Source organism: Ambystoma mexicanum, chromosome 5p, assembly GCF_040938575.1.
Source record: "Ambystoma mexicanum isolate Mex_15411 chromosome 5p, UKY_AmexF1_1, whole genome shotgun sequence".
In the NCBI taxonomy this organism is placed as follows: domain Eukaryota; kingdom Metazoa; phylum Chordata; class Amphibia; order Caudata; family Ambystomatidae; genus Ambystoma; species Ambystoma mexicanum.
In genome coordinates this window covers 881,952,226-881,970,274 of record NC_090930.1, presented here as the reverse complement: position 1 = coordinate 881,970,274, position 18,049 = coordinate 881,952,226, and the positions used below count along the sequence as shown (strand labels likewise).

The 18,049-nt window shown below is 45.7% G+C and overlaps 1 protein-coding gene across 1 annotated transcript in view; it reads right to left on the bottom strand.

Moving 5' to 3' along the window:
* Positions 1–5,041: 5,041 nt before the first annotated feature.
* The window catches only part of STK17A (serine/threonine kinase 17a), a 211,402-nt gene continuing 198,394 nt past the window's right edge, over positions 5,042–18,049 (bottom strand). Inside the window, exon 7 of the mRNA XM_069613308.1 lies at positions 5,042–10,897. Within this exon, the coding sequence (XP_069469409.1) occupies positions 10,555–10,897 (343 nt within the window). The 3' untranslated portion in view covers positions 5,042–10,554. The remainder of the gene's footprint in view (positions 10,898–18,049) is intronic.

Here is an 18,049-nt window from a genome sequence, read left to right as displayed (position 1 = left end):
CCTATTCCAAAAGGACCTTTTCTTTAGACATCATGGTATGAAGCCCCTCAGAAGTTCATTCTTCGAGTCCTGGTGACTGCCTGCCATCCCGACCCGACAACCTCTGCCTGCATGGGCAGAACCACCGGTACTCCATGCAAAAGTACATTGGCTGTCTCCGGCATAGAAAAGAAATGCATCTTTTCATTTTAAGGCACCCTATGCTTTGCTGGGAACACCATGGAATACTGGATCTGCTGGTCCCTCAAATGTTTTCTTCACCTTGAAGAAGGACTTGCATGCTGCTTGGAGAGAGTTTGTGAAGTCCAGAAAAGAAAACCTGTGCTCCCCCTAGTAGAAGACATCTACCTTCGCACATTCTAGCCTCAGGATGGTATCCCTATCCTGATAATGGAGGATCCATGAGAAGGGGCAAGTCTCGGAACGATGGATTGGTGCAGCCTCTCAGGCACAAATATAGGAGAAAATTGAGAAGCATAATAAACCTCTGGATCAAGGCCTACACAAACCATTCCGTAGTTGTGATCTCTGAATACTCAGATACCGCAGGGATGTGAATTCTATTTAGTCTCAACCTCCCCTTTCAACAAAATTGGCATTCTGCTAAGCTCATCCTTAGATAAATTATATACATCCTCAACAGTGGAGAGACCCTGTTCTCGATCTCCTCAATTAGGCAAGCATGACTATCCATCTGAGCCTGCAGAAAGTCTGCCTTGCAGGCCAAGCTGCCAAACCTTGTGTAAAAATCTCCCTAGTGCCCTGGTATCCTCTCCCTCTGTTTGACAGCATGCATTCCCCGTTTGTGGGGTAGAACTCCCTTCGGGAGACATTTAGAATGCCATACTCCTTGCTGTCTTTATTAAAGGACAGCTTGGATTACGCCTTATCTACATTTTCCATGTCTGTTGATCCATCAACCCAGCAGCGTCTGCGTGATAGGAACAGTGTTACAATCAGCTACACCATAGATGCCGGCGAAGGCAGATTCACAATTTAGTAGCAAATTGCCAACAAGGGCCCAAGAAGCCCAGGAAATATGGACAGCAGACAGCACCCTAAGGCAGCAGCAGTCTTGCGATGTGGGAGGTAACATTATAGCCAGACTCTAGGAAGCCATCGTCTGTTGCTTATGGGGGCTATACAGGTTTTGTCTGTTCAAGTTCTTCATCTAGAACAGGATGGAGGCTCACCTTTCTCTGTAGTCTTGCCCCCTTCACCACTAAGGCCTCCAACGGCCGATACTAGGGCAGCTCCCCACAGCTGTCCGGAGTGGCCTGCTCCGTCACTATCCTAGGATCATCTGCAAGCACATGGTAGCAGCAGGCGGCATGATCCAAAAAACGCTGGAGGCCACCCTCAGATGAGTGGCCACAAATATCACAATGTCAACACTGCCCACCCAGAGCTGCTTTGCAACTCAGCAAACCCCATGCAGGGACCAGGGAAGAGATTGGAGCCCAGAGAGGACAGCCTAGCAGAAGGCAGAGAGAAGCAATAGCTCAGCCCGTGAAAACGATTTCAGCGTTTTCTGCATGGAGGCAGAAAATGTTTGTAGTCATCCAGGTTTGGACACAAGAGGCAAGGCAGCAATCAAACTCGAGGCCAGAGATGGTTCACCACCCATCTTGAAGGCATTAAGGTATGGAAGAAAGGAGCAATCAGCCCAGCCAAAGGTGGCTGGTAAGTGTTGAAGTCACAAGGAAAGCAGGGAGGATTGGAGCACCCCTTGGTTGTACATTCCTGCTCAGAATAACAGGCTCTGACCTCATCTAGACTCCTCAGTCTTTAAAAAGATACAAGACACCCCAGCGAACTGCCAGTAATAGCAAGTGGTTGAGGTAGTTTAGATGGTGGGCATGGTCAGTGGTGAAGGCCACACACAGGACCATAAAACTGGGGATGGCTGGGTAGTTGCTGTCAAGGGCTTGGAGTTGTCAATCTCTCATGAAGAGGAAGGCAGATTCAGTGCCTCTTGTCAGTCAGAAAACCAATTGATTATAGAGCACAATGCTGACTCAGAGGTCTCGGAGTTAAGAGATGGCCATTTTCAATGATTTTGATAATGGAGTGATTGCGATGGGGAAGGCATTTAGCTAGGATAGTTGGAACAGCGGAGTGTTTCTTGACCAAATAACCCAGTTCTGTTTAGGCTCCTGGGGGAAGAAGCCAGCATGGAAGGAGCAGTTGCACAGAATGCATAGGGCACGAGTGACGGTAGCAATATCATCCTTTAAAGTAATGGCACAGCAGAGCAAGACCTGCTCAGCATAGGATTTCATTAGCTTGACTGCTCTGTTATTTTCAGTACGGGAGACCAGCTTGAAGGAGGAGAAGAGGTAGTAGGTTTAGCAGGCAGAGCAGATGGGAGCTTTGTCAAAGTCTCTTGCATGGCTTGAGGAAACTAAAGGGGGTGAACCAGGAGACAGGGTACCTGCCCAAGCTAGCCGACGATTGACGTGGGGCAGAATGGAGAGTATCCCTGTGTCACCCTCTTTTGGTCCCCTTTGCGTGCCAAGAGGCAAATTACATGGAAAATCTAAAAGGACTCCCTCTCCCCATGTGGAAAAGATTGACGGTTCCACAAGGCAGTCCTGAAATCTCAGAGAAAGACTAACACCATGAAGCTTAGAGATACGGCTTTGTATTCAAACTCCTGTTACCATCATCAAAAATTCCATAGTAAACTCACCCAAAGAAGTGACACTCATACATTTCATGTTGAGTGAGACTCTTAGTTGGGAGCTGCTCCACCCTGCCGCTCAATCCATGGACCATGGTACGAGATTGAAATCCATGAGCGCTCTGTCGCTGGACACACAGTCTCCCCAGTAATTGCCAGCGCTCTGCCCTGCATATGGATTTATATGGACTGCAGCATGCTTGGCATGGAGTTGTGCAAGGGTCACCAACCAGAGGCCCTAGACAATAACCCACCAGGAAGGCTTCTAGGAGGTGCTCTAAGAGAATAAGGAATCATTTAGCAATCAAGAGACAATTAAGTCTATGAAATTTTAAGACCTCACTAATTTGGCCAACCCCTTCAGGTGACTAAATTACCCTTTACTAATCAGAAGGCATTTATTTCTTCTCACAGGTGCAGACCCTTAAAGCCTGGGGCTCAGGTGTGGGATTGGGAGGAGGAAGGCATATGTCACAAAAGGCAAGTAAATGAACTTATTTTCTATAATACCAGATTGACACATGATGGTATATGATGTCAACCATATCTAGTTACAAGCTTTATTTGTTTTGTTTTTCTTGATAATTTGGTCCCAGACGATGGTCCATGGACCAAAACACATTGTACATTAATGACTGCTCGTGTATTTGAAATAAAACACCTTTTTTACGGACTATGTTGATTTGAGAGGTTTGTATAAAAGAACAAAAGGGTTCAATGTTGAACTTTAGGGAAAATATCTTTGAATTGTACGTGAAATATGAATTTATAACCCAACGTGTCTCCTACACACCGGGTCCTTCCAATTCCCTTGGTCATCCTACCTAGTAACCACTTTCTTGTAAAGGTAGAAAGGCCAGTAGTTCACGGAGGGAAGGTAACCAGGCCTTCAGCAAGACCCTTACAGGGAAAGGAATAGGAGAGGGTCTTGAATCCTTTGTCTCTTTTCAGAAAAGCTACTTAAAGAGACGTGTATCGAGGCGGCCCCTTTGCAGAGGTGGAGCAACACAGGGTTCAGGAACACCCTAAACCCACAACTGGCATTAGTAAAGGAGAAGGGTGTGGGGAACTCAGAAACTGAAGTAGGACTGAGAGACATGGGGTTCAGGAACCCCTGAAAACCTGCAATGAAGCCGGAAGGCAGACTATCACATTTATTTTTGGGTGAGATACTTTACTTTGGTTTGGTGTGAGATAGAATAAAGGAATAATGTGATATTACGTCTTGTGTCCAGCCTGTTTGTACTTCCCTCTCAATCATATAACAGAGCCTAGGGATGAGATTAGCCTGCACATCAGTGCTTACCAGGGACTGCTCAAGCTTGTCAAAGTCATATGTGAAGCTACAAGGCAAAGCTTGGAAAGCAATGGAGGACAGGTCCGAAAAGCCTCCAATAACGTATTGCTGGTGTGATCAAGGAGCCAGTGCAGCCATTTACTTTTGTTTGAGGGCTGCATGAAAAGTCATTTAACATGCATAGACCTGCCAACTTTTCTATGGAATACATTTAATGCAAGCAGTGTTCACTTAATGGAGCTACGGATCTCCTCGGGCAAACTGTCATTCCACCCATGGCGATTCATTTTCCATACATATTTTATACATTTTTGCATAGAAAAACAAGCAACATACATTATAGAAGTTACAAGGCAGAAAGGGCAAGGTGAAGGGATCTGGTCAATGATCCTGCACCATCATCTTACATTGAAATCATTCAAAAGGCAATATATGAAGGCCTTTCCATTTATGCCTTCCACGTTAACAGTACTGTAATCAAAAATAAAGAACAGGATCAGCATTTGTATCCAAAGTAAACAGTAGAACGTAAGGAGGACCACCAAGAATGTTAAAACGCAAGGACGTTTCAAAGAGGGTACCAACCAGAACACACCACGCCGAGTTGGTCTGAGGATCATGTTTAGAAATGTTTATTTGATTTTAAAATTAAATTGAAATGTTTGCACTATACAGTAAAGGAGTAAAGGAATTAAACATGGCATCCATGAACTGTGCTAGCTGGCCATTCATTAACTGGAGGGGTGGAATGGAGACCAAATGACGAAGATGGTCTACAGTTTTAAATGCTGTAATTTGAAACTGCAATAGTTAACAAGGTTTTTACCCTACTTGCCAAGAATACTCAGATCATTTGAACCTATTAGAAATACAATGCTGGAGAAATCGTTAAAAGCAGCAAAGTTTGTAAAAGCAGTTTTATGGGATAACCCACTGGCAGGAGGGTGCTCAACCAATATGGGGAGGAGAAATACTAAGGTTACAGGATGTAGACTAACCTATTTCAGGGGTTCGTTGCTGCCTAGGAAATCCACATCCCCATAAGAATTACAAAAAAATGGTAGTATAATAGAAAATAACTTTATTATAAACAGTTTTGTTTTTTTGCATTGAACATCAGGCAGACCTGCAAAAATAAATTGATAGAAACCATTGTTTTCTTGCGCCTGCCACCTTTAAAGAAAAAAGAGCACATAGCTCTAGTCATCATAACTTATTAAACTTTTATATTACCATTTATACAAATTCCTAATGCAAGATTGTTTACAGCTATTTTACAAAACACATGTTAAGGCACAACAAACAGTAACAAAAAAAGTACAGTCATATCTCAAAGCAGCCAATTCAAAATTAGCTTTGTAACAAATACAATATGTTATAGATAATTTTTTTTCTTCCTACTTCTCAAGCCCTACTACTTTACAGTGCAACTTAAATAATATGGGCGGTTACCTTGTACCAGAGGATTAGCACAGTGTATTCACATGTTGCATAACATTATGGATTTTACCGGAATTGATTGGCTTTGTGTGGCAGGTTAATGGAAACTTCTTTAGCAAGACCACAACATTGGTCTCAATATTTTTAAATACCAAAAAGAGCATGATATTTAACGAAGGAACAGTAGGCTTGTGTAATGTAGGGGCATGAACCCAGACACTGCTATACCTGGCTGCTCAAAGCATTTATTTAATATGTCAATAATAATGCACTGCAAGTTCGAAAAGGAAACTGCTGCTTTCAGTTGTACAAGCAAAGACATCCAACCTAAACTACTCATTAGTAAAGAAGTGAAAAAACAGGTTTCCAAACTATTATTATAAGAAGCTTGACCCCGCGAATAACTGCACACAATGTATTTATAGTTTCTTTCAAAATACCTGAATACTTAAATAGATTAGTTATATTTTTCTAATATTTTACTGTGTAAATGTCGACTTATTGTGAGCCGAGAAGCTAATATTTGTGCATAAAACAACGTTCCTGAAATTTTTGGCAAAGGTTATCAATTGAAAATGACATGATGAAAATACAAATAAAAGCTTTGGTACAATATCAAGAGAAATACAACACTGGCTCCGAGTGGCCATTATTTAGCTTTGTGGATGCTGGGGTAACCTGGTTCACTGCCAAATGACAGGATTTCAATGTGGTATTCAGCATACCGATCTAAAATGAGGGATCAGTGGAATAAACAAGCAGAGTTGCTTGAAGTATGGAAGTTCTGATACGTGGTGGAATCCATGGCGCAAACGGCATTTAGCAGCATACAACTACATTTGATCTTTCTTTAAGCATTAGAGCCAGAAGAGTCCAAAGTATATTGCGATCCACATCATGGAAATGGGAATTAAACTTCCAGGTATCAGTGCAGAGCTAGTTTTATTTTTCAAAATAAGGCAAATGGGTTGCAATTGAAGTCTATTTTACAGTACAAAGATGTTTCAAGTTGTAAATATAACCCCCGTGCCCTCGGCAGGTCCCTCATATTCCTGCAGCCACTGTGGCAAATAAAAGTAAATGTCACTTAACCATAACACTAGGGGACCTCTTCTTGATTCATAACCAGTAGGAATGTGCCTGCTGTAGGGGTGCTCCCAAAACACGTTTTTCAAAGAAAATGTTAAGCATATAGCTTATAGATTATACCTTTTTTTAAAAAAAATACACATTTAAAATGTTGAAGCTTTAACAGTCCTACAATAAAATAATACACAGGAGCTCCCAACATGTATTTTTAGTAAGAGGTCCGAGACCAATTATTTTATCAAAAAGCATCACAGATGAAGGGCTAGGGAGCAAATAGAAGGATACCGATACTGTAGAACTAGTGTTACAAATAAGTAGTACATGAACTCCACCATGAGATCTTCACTATAATTACTTTTGCAACAAATAGGAAATAGTAAAGAAATGACTGGGTGGAAGGCCTTTGGACTGTCCAGTAAAACAAAGACAGGAATGCTTAAACCATCAGTAGATCATCAAAAAGCATGCAGTGAATACATGATGGCTACAGTACATGAGAGCATCACCAGGCTTCAAGAGACCACCATAGCACCATAGGAACGTGCAAAACTAATACTCATTAAATGAAATCCTTAATGACCCAGAATAAAATCGTTTGGGATTTCAATGGGAAGACTCAGTCTTCCAAGAGACAAAACAAACGAAAAGAAGCAGGCTTGCTAACGTCTTGCCAAGTTACCTTTATCATATTGCACAAAGACCATAAGAGAATATGATATCCGTGGTCTCACACATTTATTATAGCAAATTGAGCTACTTAATTTGCTAATTTAATTTCGCCCAAGACCACCATTGGGGACTGTTCGGAAATTGATAATCAAGGTACTATTATCTGTACACATTTGTGGCAGTTTTACAAAATTAAGTAATGTCGTCTTAAAGCCTGAAAACATTGTCACTCTTCTGATTTAACAAAACATAACCACAAATGGCCTCTGAAACACAAAATTAAAGATCACATCTATGGAGAAGCTCAAAGCGATCACTAATCAACTTCAATATTTAAAGCTTCCAAGACACTTTTCCAGAGCCCTCAAAAGAACAGCAAAATACAAACATCGAAGACTGAACAATGGCTATCCAAATAGGTTCCTGTGTTATGCAATAGCGGATTTGTTGACACTCTATAAAACAAGGATCAAAACTAAAGAATGTGCTTTATTTGGACCCCAAAAAAGAAATTTCTGGCTCACATAAAGAAGCTGTTCACTTAGAAAAATATCTAACAGAAATTGATAAATTACTGACAATGCAACAAATTAAGAAGCGGCAAGAAGGTTTTCTGGAAAACACAACACTGAGTGTGTGGGGATGGTGCTGTTGGGAGGATAGAAAGGGGAGGCGAGGACATGGTATGTGACTTGATATCACACTGACACTTAATACAAGGTAATTGATGATCTCGGTCATTCAAAGGGGCCACTTACAGACCCTCTTCAAAATACTGTCTTCCAGTTATATAGATGAAGTCAAAGGACAACTTTCACATATGATGCAAGATTAAACAACGGAGCTTCATAGAAATGTGTACCCCCAAAAGTGAAGTGCTACAGGTTACCTTTTCATGAAATCCATGCATGGGAATTACAGCTTCACTTTCAATAATGTCTATAAAGAAGCAGGTCTAGCATGTTCTGCAAAAAATAAACATGCAGAGGTTCCACCCTGATCTCACTGTGATACCTTGATAGAGTAACCTTAAAAATGAAAAATAAAAACTGGTCTAGTAATTAACCTAAAAGCAAACTTGGCAAATTAAAATGGTTATTCAATATAAGGGACGAACATGACTGTACATCATGCCTCTGTTTCCTTTACTATCACCATGACCTTAGTTGCAGCTGTCTGGCATCCCCCCTCCTCGCAATCAGTCTGTCCTCACTACTACTCCCTATTCTTCAGAGTGATACTAGTGTATCTGCACAAGCCAAACTCTGAAAGGATTGGGTGATATTCGAAAAATGGAAACAAAAGGTTCTAAGAGACAGGGCATTGAGAAATATCTACCTCCAAGAAAAAGAGTCCTCGTTAATCTCTGAATGATCTATGGGCAACGACAGTCGTGGTCTTCTTAGTGTCAATATGACACTAAGAACATTGGGTCAAACTATCTTGATCATGCCATTCTACTACAAAAGGAGAATTCATTAATTGCTTGAACTATGCAATTGTCATAGCGGGTACTTGGGAGGAGCATCTGTCAAAGAGCATCTGTGTGTTATTCTTCTGTTTCCCCTGGAATATGATACTGCACATGTTTTGCTGGCCCAGACATGGCCTGCACAGTGAAAGCAATTGCATGTCCTTTAACAAGAAATGGCAAAAATCTATGATCAAGGAAGTGTTACTGCCCTTTTTCCTCAACAAAATGGAAAAAAAAGATCTACAAGCCATTGTCAGTTAAATGTGCCACCACTTGGGCTGTTGAGAAAAGACACCCACACAAGTCAGGAAAAAATGAATAAATAATAAAAATAGTAAAACATGTCGTGGACCTCTTTCCAACTCATTTGATGTTGACTATTTCCACTCAACATCAAGCTGTTTCCTACAACAGTTAGAATGGACTCAAATGTGTAGGTCACCCGAGGAGCAGGAGGGCGCCTCCACTCCATGTGTGCTGCCCGGGATAGCATGGTGACAGGCTTCCCTGAACAGGCCAAAAGGCATCCCTATTTCACCCAGAGATAAGGCGGAAGGATACGGGAGGACTATAATGTGAAAGACAGAAGGCTTCCAAGTGCCAGAAGGCACAGGCCATCTGGTCTTAACATTCAATGTGTTTAGAAGAGGACTGGCCAGTAGTACCAGAGACACCAAAGAATCCTGGCCTTGTCAGTATTGTCATTTCAGAGGGGAAAGAATTTCAGAAAATTCAAATGCTATACCAATGTTTGCTGTTAACGCAGTTTTACCTGGTGGACCCTGAAATAGGGGTACTTTTAAGAGACAAACATCAGAAACCTTTGTGTAAAGTTGGTACTGAACCAAAAAATATATAAGCATGGCAGGAACAAGGAAGCCTTTTCTGTAAGAATGTCTCTTCAAAGAAAAAAAAAAGAAAAACATGTAAAAACAACAGGCCAAAATGTAAATAAAGTAGAAAGTGCAAATAAATCGAAGAACAGGACAAATGTCTTAAAAATATCAAAAATGATGAGGAGGGTTCCCAAAGTTCTGACTGTTCAATAATATAGAAGCTGCACTGTGGGAATGTGCTCCAAAGAATTAAAAAAACATAAAAATGCAGGATTTTCTTTTAGTCTACAGAGCTCTAAACTGTTGACATGTTCGCCTAAAAAGTCTGAGTCGCGCCAACATACGGGAGGTCGACATAGGTAATGAGGAAAGGAATTATGTTACAAAAGATGCTGCAGGAAATGGAAGCAAAGCCTCTGGATGGAGAAGGACATCACTTCCTGTCTTCTCAACAGACATTGGAACGTTGTTTCCACAGGCTTCTACCATCAATGAGCCAGAGAGGCGCAACATAAGTCAACAAACGATCCACTACCCATCAGTCATGTACCATGTGATGGCAAGTAAACAAAAGAATTCATACTAAAACCATGTGGGCTTCGAACGTTATTTGGTCATATTTCACTGCATAGTAAATCAATTTCCTGTTTAGGATCATTACAGTTGTGAGAAGAGAAAAAATCCAGTAAACTTGTATCGCATGCATACCTACATTTGCCTTAAGCTCTAGAGAAATATGTCACATCTGTCTAATTTATTCCTGATGTGATCATATAAAAGAAATAAACATTTGTGATAAAGACAGTATGGTATGAACAAGGGTAAAACCAAATCTGCACTTATTTTCCAGGTTTTAGAAAAATCCATAACATCTGGCACAAGTAACCCATTCATAGGATTAGAAATATGGCATATCTTCCAAACGCCTATACTGATAAGTTTACCCAAAACATCTACTCCGTTTTACATGCTTTTCAGTACAGTGTTTTGGCCCCAAGTCAACTTTCAAAGTTGCTACATGAATGTTTCCATTATTTAAAGTCTTCACAGTCCCATAAGGAAGTGCTTAGTAGATGAACTCTCCCGGTATCTCCTGCAACAACAATGGTTCTTCAAACTTGAAGCGTTTCGATATTGCCTTTGAATCAGTTTGTGTCTCCTTGTCGGACTGTCTACATTGTCCAAGTGTGTAGGAAGCTACTACGAGCAACTCCTCTGTCAGAGAATTGTCTTGTTCTTCTGGTGTGTGTGGTGGTGTTACATCTACAGCGAGTTCAGTGGTAGAGCATTCTTCCTGTTTTTCTGCGTCTGGCTGCTCCTCAGTAATTGTGGCACTGGTAGAAAGATTTGGAATGTCTCCTTGTGCCAGCCATGGATGCTGCAGGCAGTCGTCAGCGGTGGCACGCCCTCTATAAAGGAATGAGTTCATAGTTGAGTAATAACAAAAAGATTTTTGAAACGCTCAATAGCGATCAATTCGAACACTAGGGTAACACAATGAGACATTACAATCACTTATTACAGGGATCAGTGAGTAATGTCAGTTTCAACATCTTCCAAAATGATCATGTTGGATGACTGAAAGTAATGGCTTCATGGACCACATAAGTTAATTGTATGGGATTATGTGGTCCAGCAATTTGACATTTTATACAATTTTTCTATTTTTCTTTTTCTTTTTTAAACTCTTTATTGACTTGACAGCACAACAAAGAAACAGAGGAAGCCACATGGCACCAGCGCTGAGAGCAAGCAATGTGAATGATAAACAATACATAATGCGTAAAATGTAGCAGATAGATAAAAGGCAATATACATAGTATTGATACATACACCATAACAGATCACTATCTAAGGGGAACCACCTGGGGAAGTAGAGGGAGAGAAGTTGACGGTGAGGCCATGGCAGAGATATAGTCTTGGAATCTCGACCAGATGTCCCTCGGCCTGGAGTGTGGACAATGCATCGCACTCCAGGACTGCTCCGTGCCGTGAGCCCATGTGACCGATCTGAGCCATTGTGTATAGGTAGGCGCTCTAGGGCGGAGCCAACAGAGTAATATACAGCGAACTGCCAGTAGCATGCAAAGACCTACCAGTTTCTTAGAATCACGGGGTAACTGTGGGAAGTCATGGAATAAGCAGTGCAGTGGGGTAGGGGTGATTGGGTGTTGCAGAATATCAGACAGTGTAGAGCAAATGTCTAACCAAAATTGGGACAGTTGGGGACAGAACAACATGTGTATATAGGAGGCTTGATCTGCGGCGCACCTAGGACAGGAGGGGGAGTTGGCGTTAAACATACGGTGGAGTCTCATAGGTGTATGATGATACCTGTGTAAGATTTTAAACTGGATGAGTTTAAATTTAGTGTTGTAGGAAACCTCGTGGGTACGAGCGCACATCCGAGACCACCTCTCGTCGGTGATCTCAGAACCAATGTCCTCCTCCCATCTGCGTCTCAGCTCGGTGAAGTGGGGAGCCGCTCTAGTCTGTAGTAAGGAGTAGAGCCTCGACACCTTTCCTCTGAAGGAGAGATAGAAGCAGAGCTCCTTCACTATAGGTTCATCAGTGGGCAATGCGGGAAAGTCTGAAAATCTGGACTTGAGATGTGCGCGGAGTGAAGAGTACTGTAGCCACACTGAGGGTCGGCGCCTGAGTGAGGGAGGAATCTCAGACCATTCTATGAAGTTTCCCTGTTCAAAGGCATCGTGCAGCGTCAGGAAGCCAGCAGCGGCCCAGCGAGTGACCACCGAAAGTGGAATGTGTGGAACATCAGGAAGGAAGTTCCACAGTTGCAAATCCCCGTGGAACGGGTGGGGTGTGTCGACCATGGACCCGAATTTGGTAACAGCCAAGGATGTACTGGCTACAGGATTCGCAGAGTTTAAGTCAGGGGAGATTGGTTGGAGGACCAGGGATCAGATCACTCGGTCACAGACAGTTAGCTTCTCGAGGCGAACATGTGGGGGGGGGGGGATCAATAGTATTGAACCAGTATGCAGCAAACTGCGATTGGGCCACCACCCAGTATCTGATCAAATCGGGTGTGCCAAAACTGCCCAATGCCTTAGGAGCGGTTAGTGTGGATAATTTGAGGCGGACGGCCCCAGAGTGCCAAAGGAAGGCGTTACATATGCTGCGCAGTGTTTGGAAAAAAGTATCCCCGGGCCACAGAGGCAGATTGGTAAATCGGTACAGTAATTGAGGTAATACAATCATTTTGAGTATTCCAATCCTGCCTGCTAGCGAGAGGGGAAGTTTAGTCCAGCTGGAGGTTTTAGTCTCCGGGTTAGTTAGATAAAATTGGTAGTTGTCGTCACGCAGCTGTGACGTGTGCCGAGAGACCACCACCCCTAGGTAGGTGAAGCTCGAGGGCGACCAGTTGAACCCATGTAGATCGGGGGAAGGGGGTTGTGTCACATCGGAGTGGAAATAATGTAGACTTGGAGCAATTAACCTTCAGACCGGATATGTCACCAAATCGAGCCACATCTGCCAGTATACGTGAAAGATTGATTTTAGGGGATCGAACATACAGCAGGGTATTGTCAGCGTAGAGAGAGACTAGATCAGTCTGGCCTGACGTGCGCAACCCCCTGTGCGAGTGTGATTGCCGAATCATGTCAGCGAAGGGCTCCATGGCTATAGCAAAAATGAGTGGGGAGAAGGGGCTTCCCTGGCGTGTACCTCTAAATATCTGGAAGGGGGAAGAGCACCTGTCTTCCGTGCGGACCTTGGCTGACGGGGCGGTGTAAAGGAGCTTTATCCAGGTGCGGAAGTTAGGGCCGAATTTGCATTTCTCACGAACACACCACAGGTATTTCCAGGAAACTGAATCAAATGCCTTTTGCATGTCCAATGTAGCTGCCACTGCTTGTGTGGCCGGGTCGATTCTGCTGATTACATTGAATAGTCTACTTAAATTTAGGGAGGTGGACCTACCAGGGACGAAGACGGCCTGGTCTGGATGAATAATGTGGGACATGTATGGGGCTAAGCGGTTGGCAAGTAGTTTGGCAAATATTTTAATATCACTATTAATCAGTGAGAGGGGTCGGTATGAGCTACACTGCGTGGGGGTCTTACCAGGTTTAAGGAGCACTGTAATCAATGCCTCCCGCAGGGACGGTGGAAGTATGCCCCTGTCGCACGATTCTTCCCACAGGGTCAGTAGGTGTGGCGCTAATTGGGCCTTGTATAGTTTGTAGAAGTCCGTCGGGAGCCCAGCTGGGCCAGGGGCCTTCCCCGATGCCAGTGACTCAATGGCCTCCACAATTTCCTCTAGGGTGAAGGGCCTCTCGAGGGAGGTGCTAGCGTCGGTTGACAGGACTGACAAAGGGAGGTTCTCTAAATAGGAATCGATTTCAGAAATCTGGGAACTATCAACCTCTGAGTACAGGGAGGTGTAGAACGCGAGGAACTCAGAATTGATGTCTAGGGGAGAGGTGGCGAGTGTGCCATCCGGTCTAGCAATGGCCGGTATGTTGGGGCACTGAATTCGCGACGTAGCAGCCTAGCTAGCATTCTGCCGGGGCGCTCGCCCTCGCCGTATTTCCTCGCCGATCAGGGGGAGTCCAAGAACTTAACCTTGCGCTCTGCAAGGCCACAGAACCTGTCCAGTTCAGAACCCAGCATTGCTAAAGTAGCCGGGGAATGATCCACAGCGTATTGGGATTCATAGACGGATAGGGCTGATTCGCTGGTAGCGATGTCGGCACAGATGCCCTTCAGGATGCCACTGCTCTTGGAGATGGCGACCCTCTCGTGTGTGCTTTGAAGGCTTCCCAGAGCACAGCTTGTGTTAATCTCAAAATATTCCTCAATGGAGGATTCAAGCTCGGAGGCGAAAAACCTGGTCAAGAAGCGCGTGGGGACTCATCCTCCACTGTCTGGTTTTATTGGCGTCTAATCCCCAGTTTAAGGAGATAAGTACCGGTGAGTGGTCTGATAGTGTGCTGGGGAGAATGGCCAAGTGAGTTATACATCTAATCAGTATGTCTGTGATAAGACATCTATCTATTCTAGAGTGGGAATCATGCACTGAGGAATAAAAGGAATATGTATGGTCCTCGGGATACATCAGACGCCAAGCATCCACCAGTGCCAGACGGGGGAGCGAGGTCAGGATAGAATATGCTGCCCTAGACAGTTGGCGAGGCCGAGAACCCGATCTATCTAGGGTGACATCTAGTATCGTATTGAAGTCCCCGCCCCATACAATAGGAATCAGGGGGTAGCTCTCAAGTAGAGTGGCCAGGTGGAGGTAGAAGTCAGGGTCGTCGACGTTGGGACCATATATGTTCAGGATGACTATCTCCTGATGCTGTAATATACCAGCGATTAACACAAACCTTCCAAGTGGATCTATGTGGGAGTGCTGACACGTAAACTTTGACTTTTATGCATTAGGGTGAGGGTGCCTCGGCTCTGAGGGGAATAGTTAGTGCAATATCTCTGGGGGCCCCATTGCTTAGCGAACCGTTCACATGCTCCGAGCGAGCGTGGGTTTCCTGTAAACATAGGATCTTTACTCCGTGGCGTTCAGCGTGGAGCTGAATCCGTCGCATCTTTTTGTAATTGCCTAATCCCCTGATGTTCCAGCTCATAAAGGTCAGGGTAGTGTCAGCCATATTTGAGGGGGTGATGGTGGAATAAGTAAAAGTGGATTTCTGGAAAATGAAAGGCGTATACCCTAGATGTATGCGATTGACTGACCAAATATATGAATTGATTTGGCGCGGGGTATGCAGCGCCTCTGGAGGCTGTTAAGACTTTTTAAACCATAATGTTCCCACCCCGCCTCCCACCCAGATCCCTCCCCCAATCAGTGGGACGAAACCCGAACACAACCAAAACAACCAAACTTTTAGGCATCGACGCCTGAGGGTCTGTTAGCAGCCGGGCGAAGGCGCGCCGGACCAGAAAGAGCGTAAGGAGAGTTATGCTATGTAGTAGGATAAAGCAGGGCGTTTGGAGTGGGTACGGGTTACATCGGGACCAGGTCTATAACCAAAACAAAGGACCCATGGGAGTGTGGGGTGTAGCCATGTGCCTTGACACGGCTACGAAAGAGTTGGGTGAGGTCCTAGTCTGGGCGAGGCAGGGTATCGGGGTATAATCACAGAAGTGGCTGGGTTGTAGTGCCGGTTGGCACTGAGACGGGGGCCCAACAAGAAGCGGATATTACTGCATACAATGTGACAGCATGGCACGAAGGTCACCTACGCAGAGAAGTAATGGAGCAACAATTATCAAACTGAACAGCAAATAAACTACGGAGAGAAGTGGCCATCGTGGGGGGGGGGGAAGCGCCATGGCGGTCCCGCCACGTGGCCTAGGTATGATAACCATTGAAAAACATGAGACTTGACAGCACCGTTTCGATCAACCAGGAATGCGTTAGTCTATAAATTTCAAAGCCACTTCTGGGATGGTGAAAAAGTATGTTTGATTGGAATGTTCGATCCTCAGCTTGGCGGGGAAGAGCATGGAGTACTTGACTCTAAGTCTCGAAGTCTCTTTTTGACCACAAGGAAAGTCTTACGCTCTTGTTGCACAGCCACAGATTAATCCGGGTACAAGTGTATCCTTGCCGCCCCAAGATGCAGCTCTCCCTTGGCCCTGGCCGCCCGGAGCAGGGCATCACGGTCACGGAAGTTGAGGATTCTGGCTATGATGGGGTGGGGCACCCGGCCTGGGCCTCGCTGTCAAGGAGCGGTGAGCTCTTTCCACCGCAAATTGTGCCGAAAGCTTGGGGCTATCAAGGAGTGCTAGAAGGGTTCGCTCCACGTAATCCTCCATGGGCTCCCTGATGTTGTCCTCTGGTATGCCAACGATGCAGAGGTTATTCTGCCTGGAGCAGGTTTCGAGGTCGTCATTTTTCTTTTCGACCATCGAGACCCAGGTCGTCCTCCGGTGTGCCAACCCTTGTCTCGATCTCAGCAACCCTACTGTCTGTTCTTTCGATATGGGCCTTTATAGATGAGATGGTCCCGTTCATATCGTCTAACTTAGTGTGAAGCGTAGTGAAGCCCTCGTGCATATATTCCAGCATTTTCTGCGAGTCATCAGGGGTTGAGGATGCTGTGGCGGCCGGCGACCCCTCCGGAAGGTCAATTAGCGGCTTGGAGGGCGTCTTAGCAAACATATTTAGTGAGCTTTGCTTCTTGCTAGCCCCTGCTCCCTTGGTCATGGTGACAGGCCGTGGCCGGCACCCAGGGCCCGGTATGGATATAACAGGCAGGCCCTCCGATCAAGGCAAGGCGAGGACTGTGGTTAGTGACGCTGGAGGCAGCACCAGGGGGTCCCCACCAGGGCACACAGAGCCAGGTGGCGAGCCCACGGGGGCCGGAGGGGTGATCCAGACGTGATGTTGACACTGGATTGTTGGATCGGTGACGTGATGCAGGAAGACGTAGCACAGTTTGCTGGCACAGGGTGGGACATACAAGGTACTGCGGAGCTCAAGATGAAGCACTCCAACCACTGCGGGGGAGCTGGGGAAGGTAAACCAGGTGCCAACGCGGGTCCGCACCCCTAGGTCAAGGGGTGTGGGGCGTATGCACGGTTAGCGCAGGAGTGGGGTAGCGAGTGGGTCCACGGGTATAGCTCAGTCCAGTTGAGGTGGCAGGAGGCCCCTGGGAGCAGAGAGTTGGCGAGGTCGAGAACCTGGTGTCCTGTATTTGAGAACAATAGGGGCACAACAGGTAGGTGGCTTAATATAGCTGCATCGCTGTGAGGAGGTGAGAAGCCAATGTTCCTGTGGCAGGCGGAAAAAAGGTGTTCAGCAGCAATTAGTGGTAGGCTGCAGGTGTGGGTCCAAGTGCACCGGGTAGCACACCTAGATGGTAAATGTCACTGCGGTCGGTGAGGCCCCCCCAAATCATCCCAGGCACGTGTCAGCGTAGTCAAGAGGGGTGGGGAGAGCCAATCGATCGTGGCGCAGGAGTGGAGCTGGCGACAGGGTGTCTTGCAGTGGGTCACCCAGCCCAGGATTAGGGTCCAGCAGTAGTTGAAGTTAGGGGCCCGTAGCCAGTATCCTAGAAGGAGGCGGGCGCCAGCAGGAGGAGACATTGGCACCGTGTGGATGAGAGGATCCGGAAAGGCAACCCAAGGGCCACGGGCGGGGGAGCAGCACCGGCGCAAGCTCCTTAGCCACGCCAGCTCGCGCACCCCAGAGCAGCAGAGTAACTGCAGCTATAGCTGGAGAGAGGATAGTGGGCCGTTGGGTCCGCGGGCGGCAGATGGGGGGCCCAGGGACCGCCGGGGCTGGGCACACACACTCCCCCGCACCCCCTGCCTTGCCGTAGTCCAGTGGTCTTCAAACTTTTTTGGCCTGGGCCCCCCCTGAGCAAAGTATGGGCAGGCCGGGCCCCCCCAAAAGTGCCAGATGGACAGTATGTAGAAATCGCTATGACCTTTTGCGCGCCGTCACCGAACCCTACTCCCAGTACAGACTCTGGGCTCTCCCGACCCTACTCCCACCACTATCCCAGTGCTGCCGCCATCCTGCTCCCACCACAGTCCCATAACACAAGCATACACACATCTACACATTT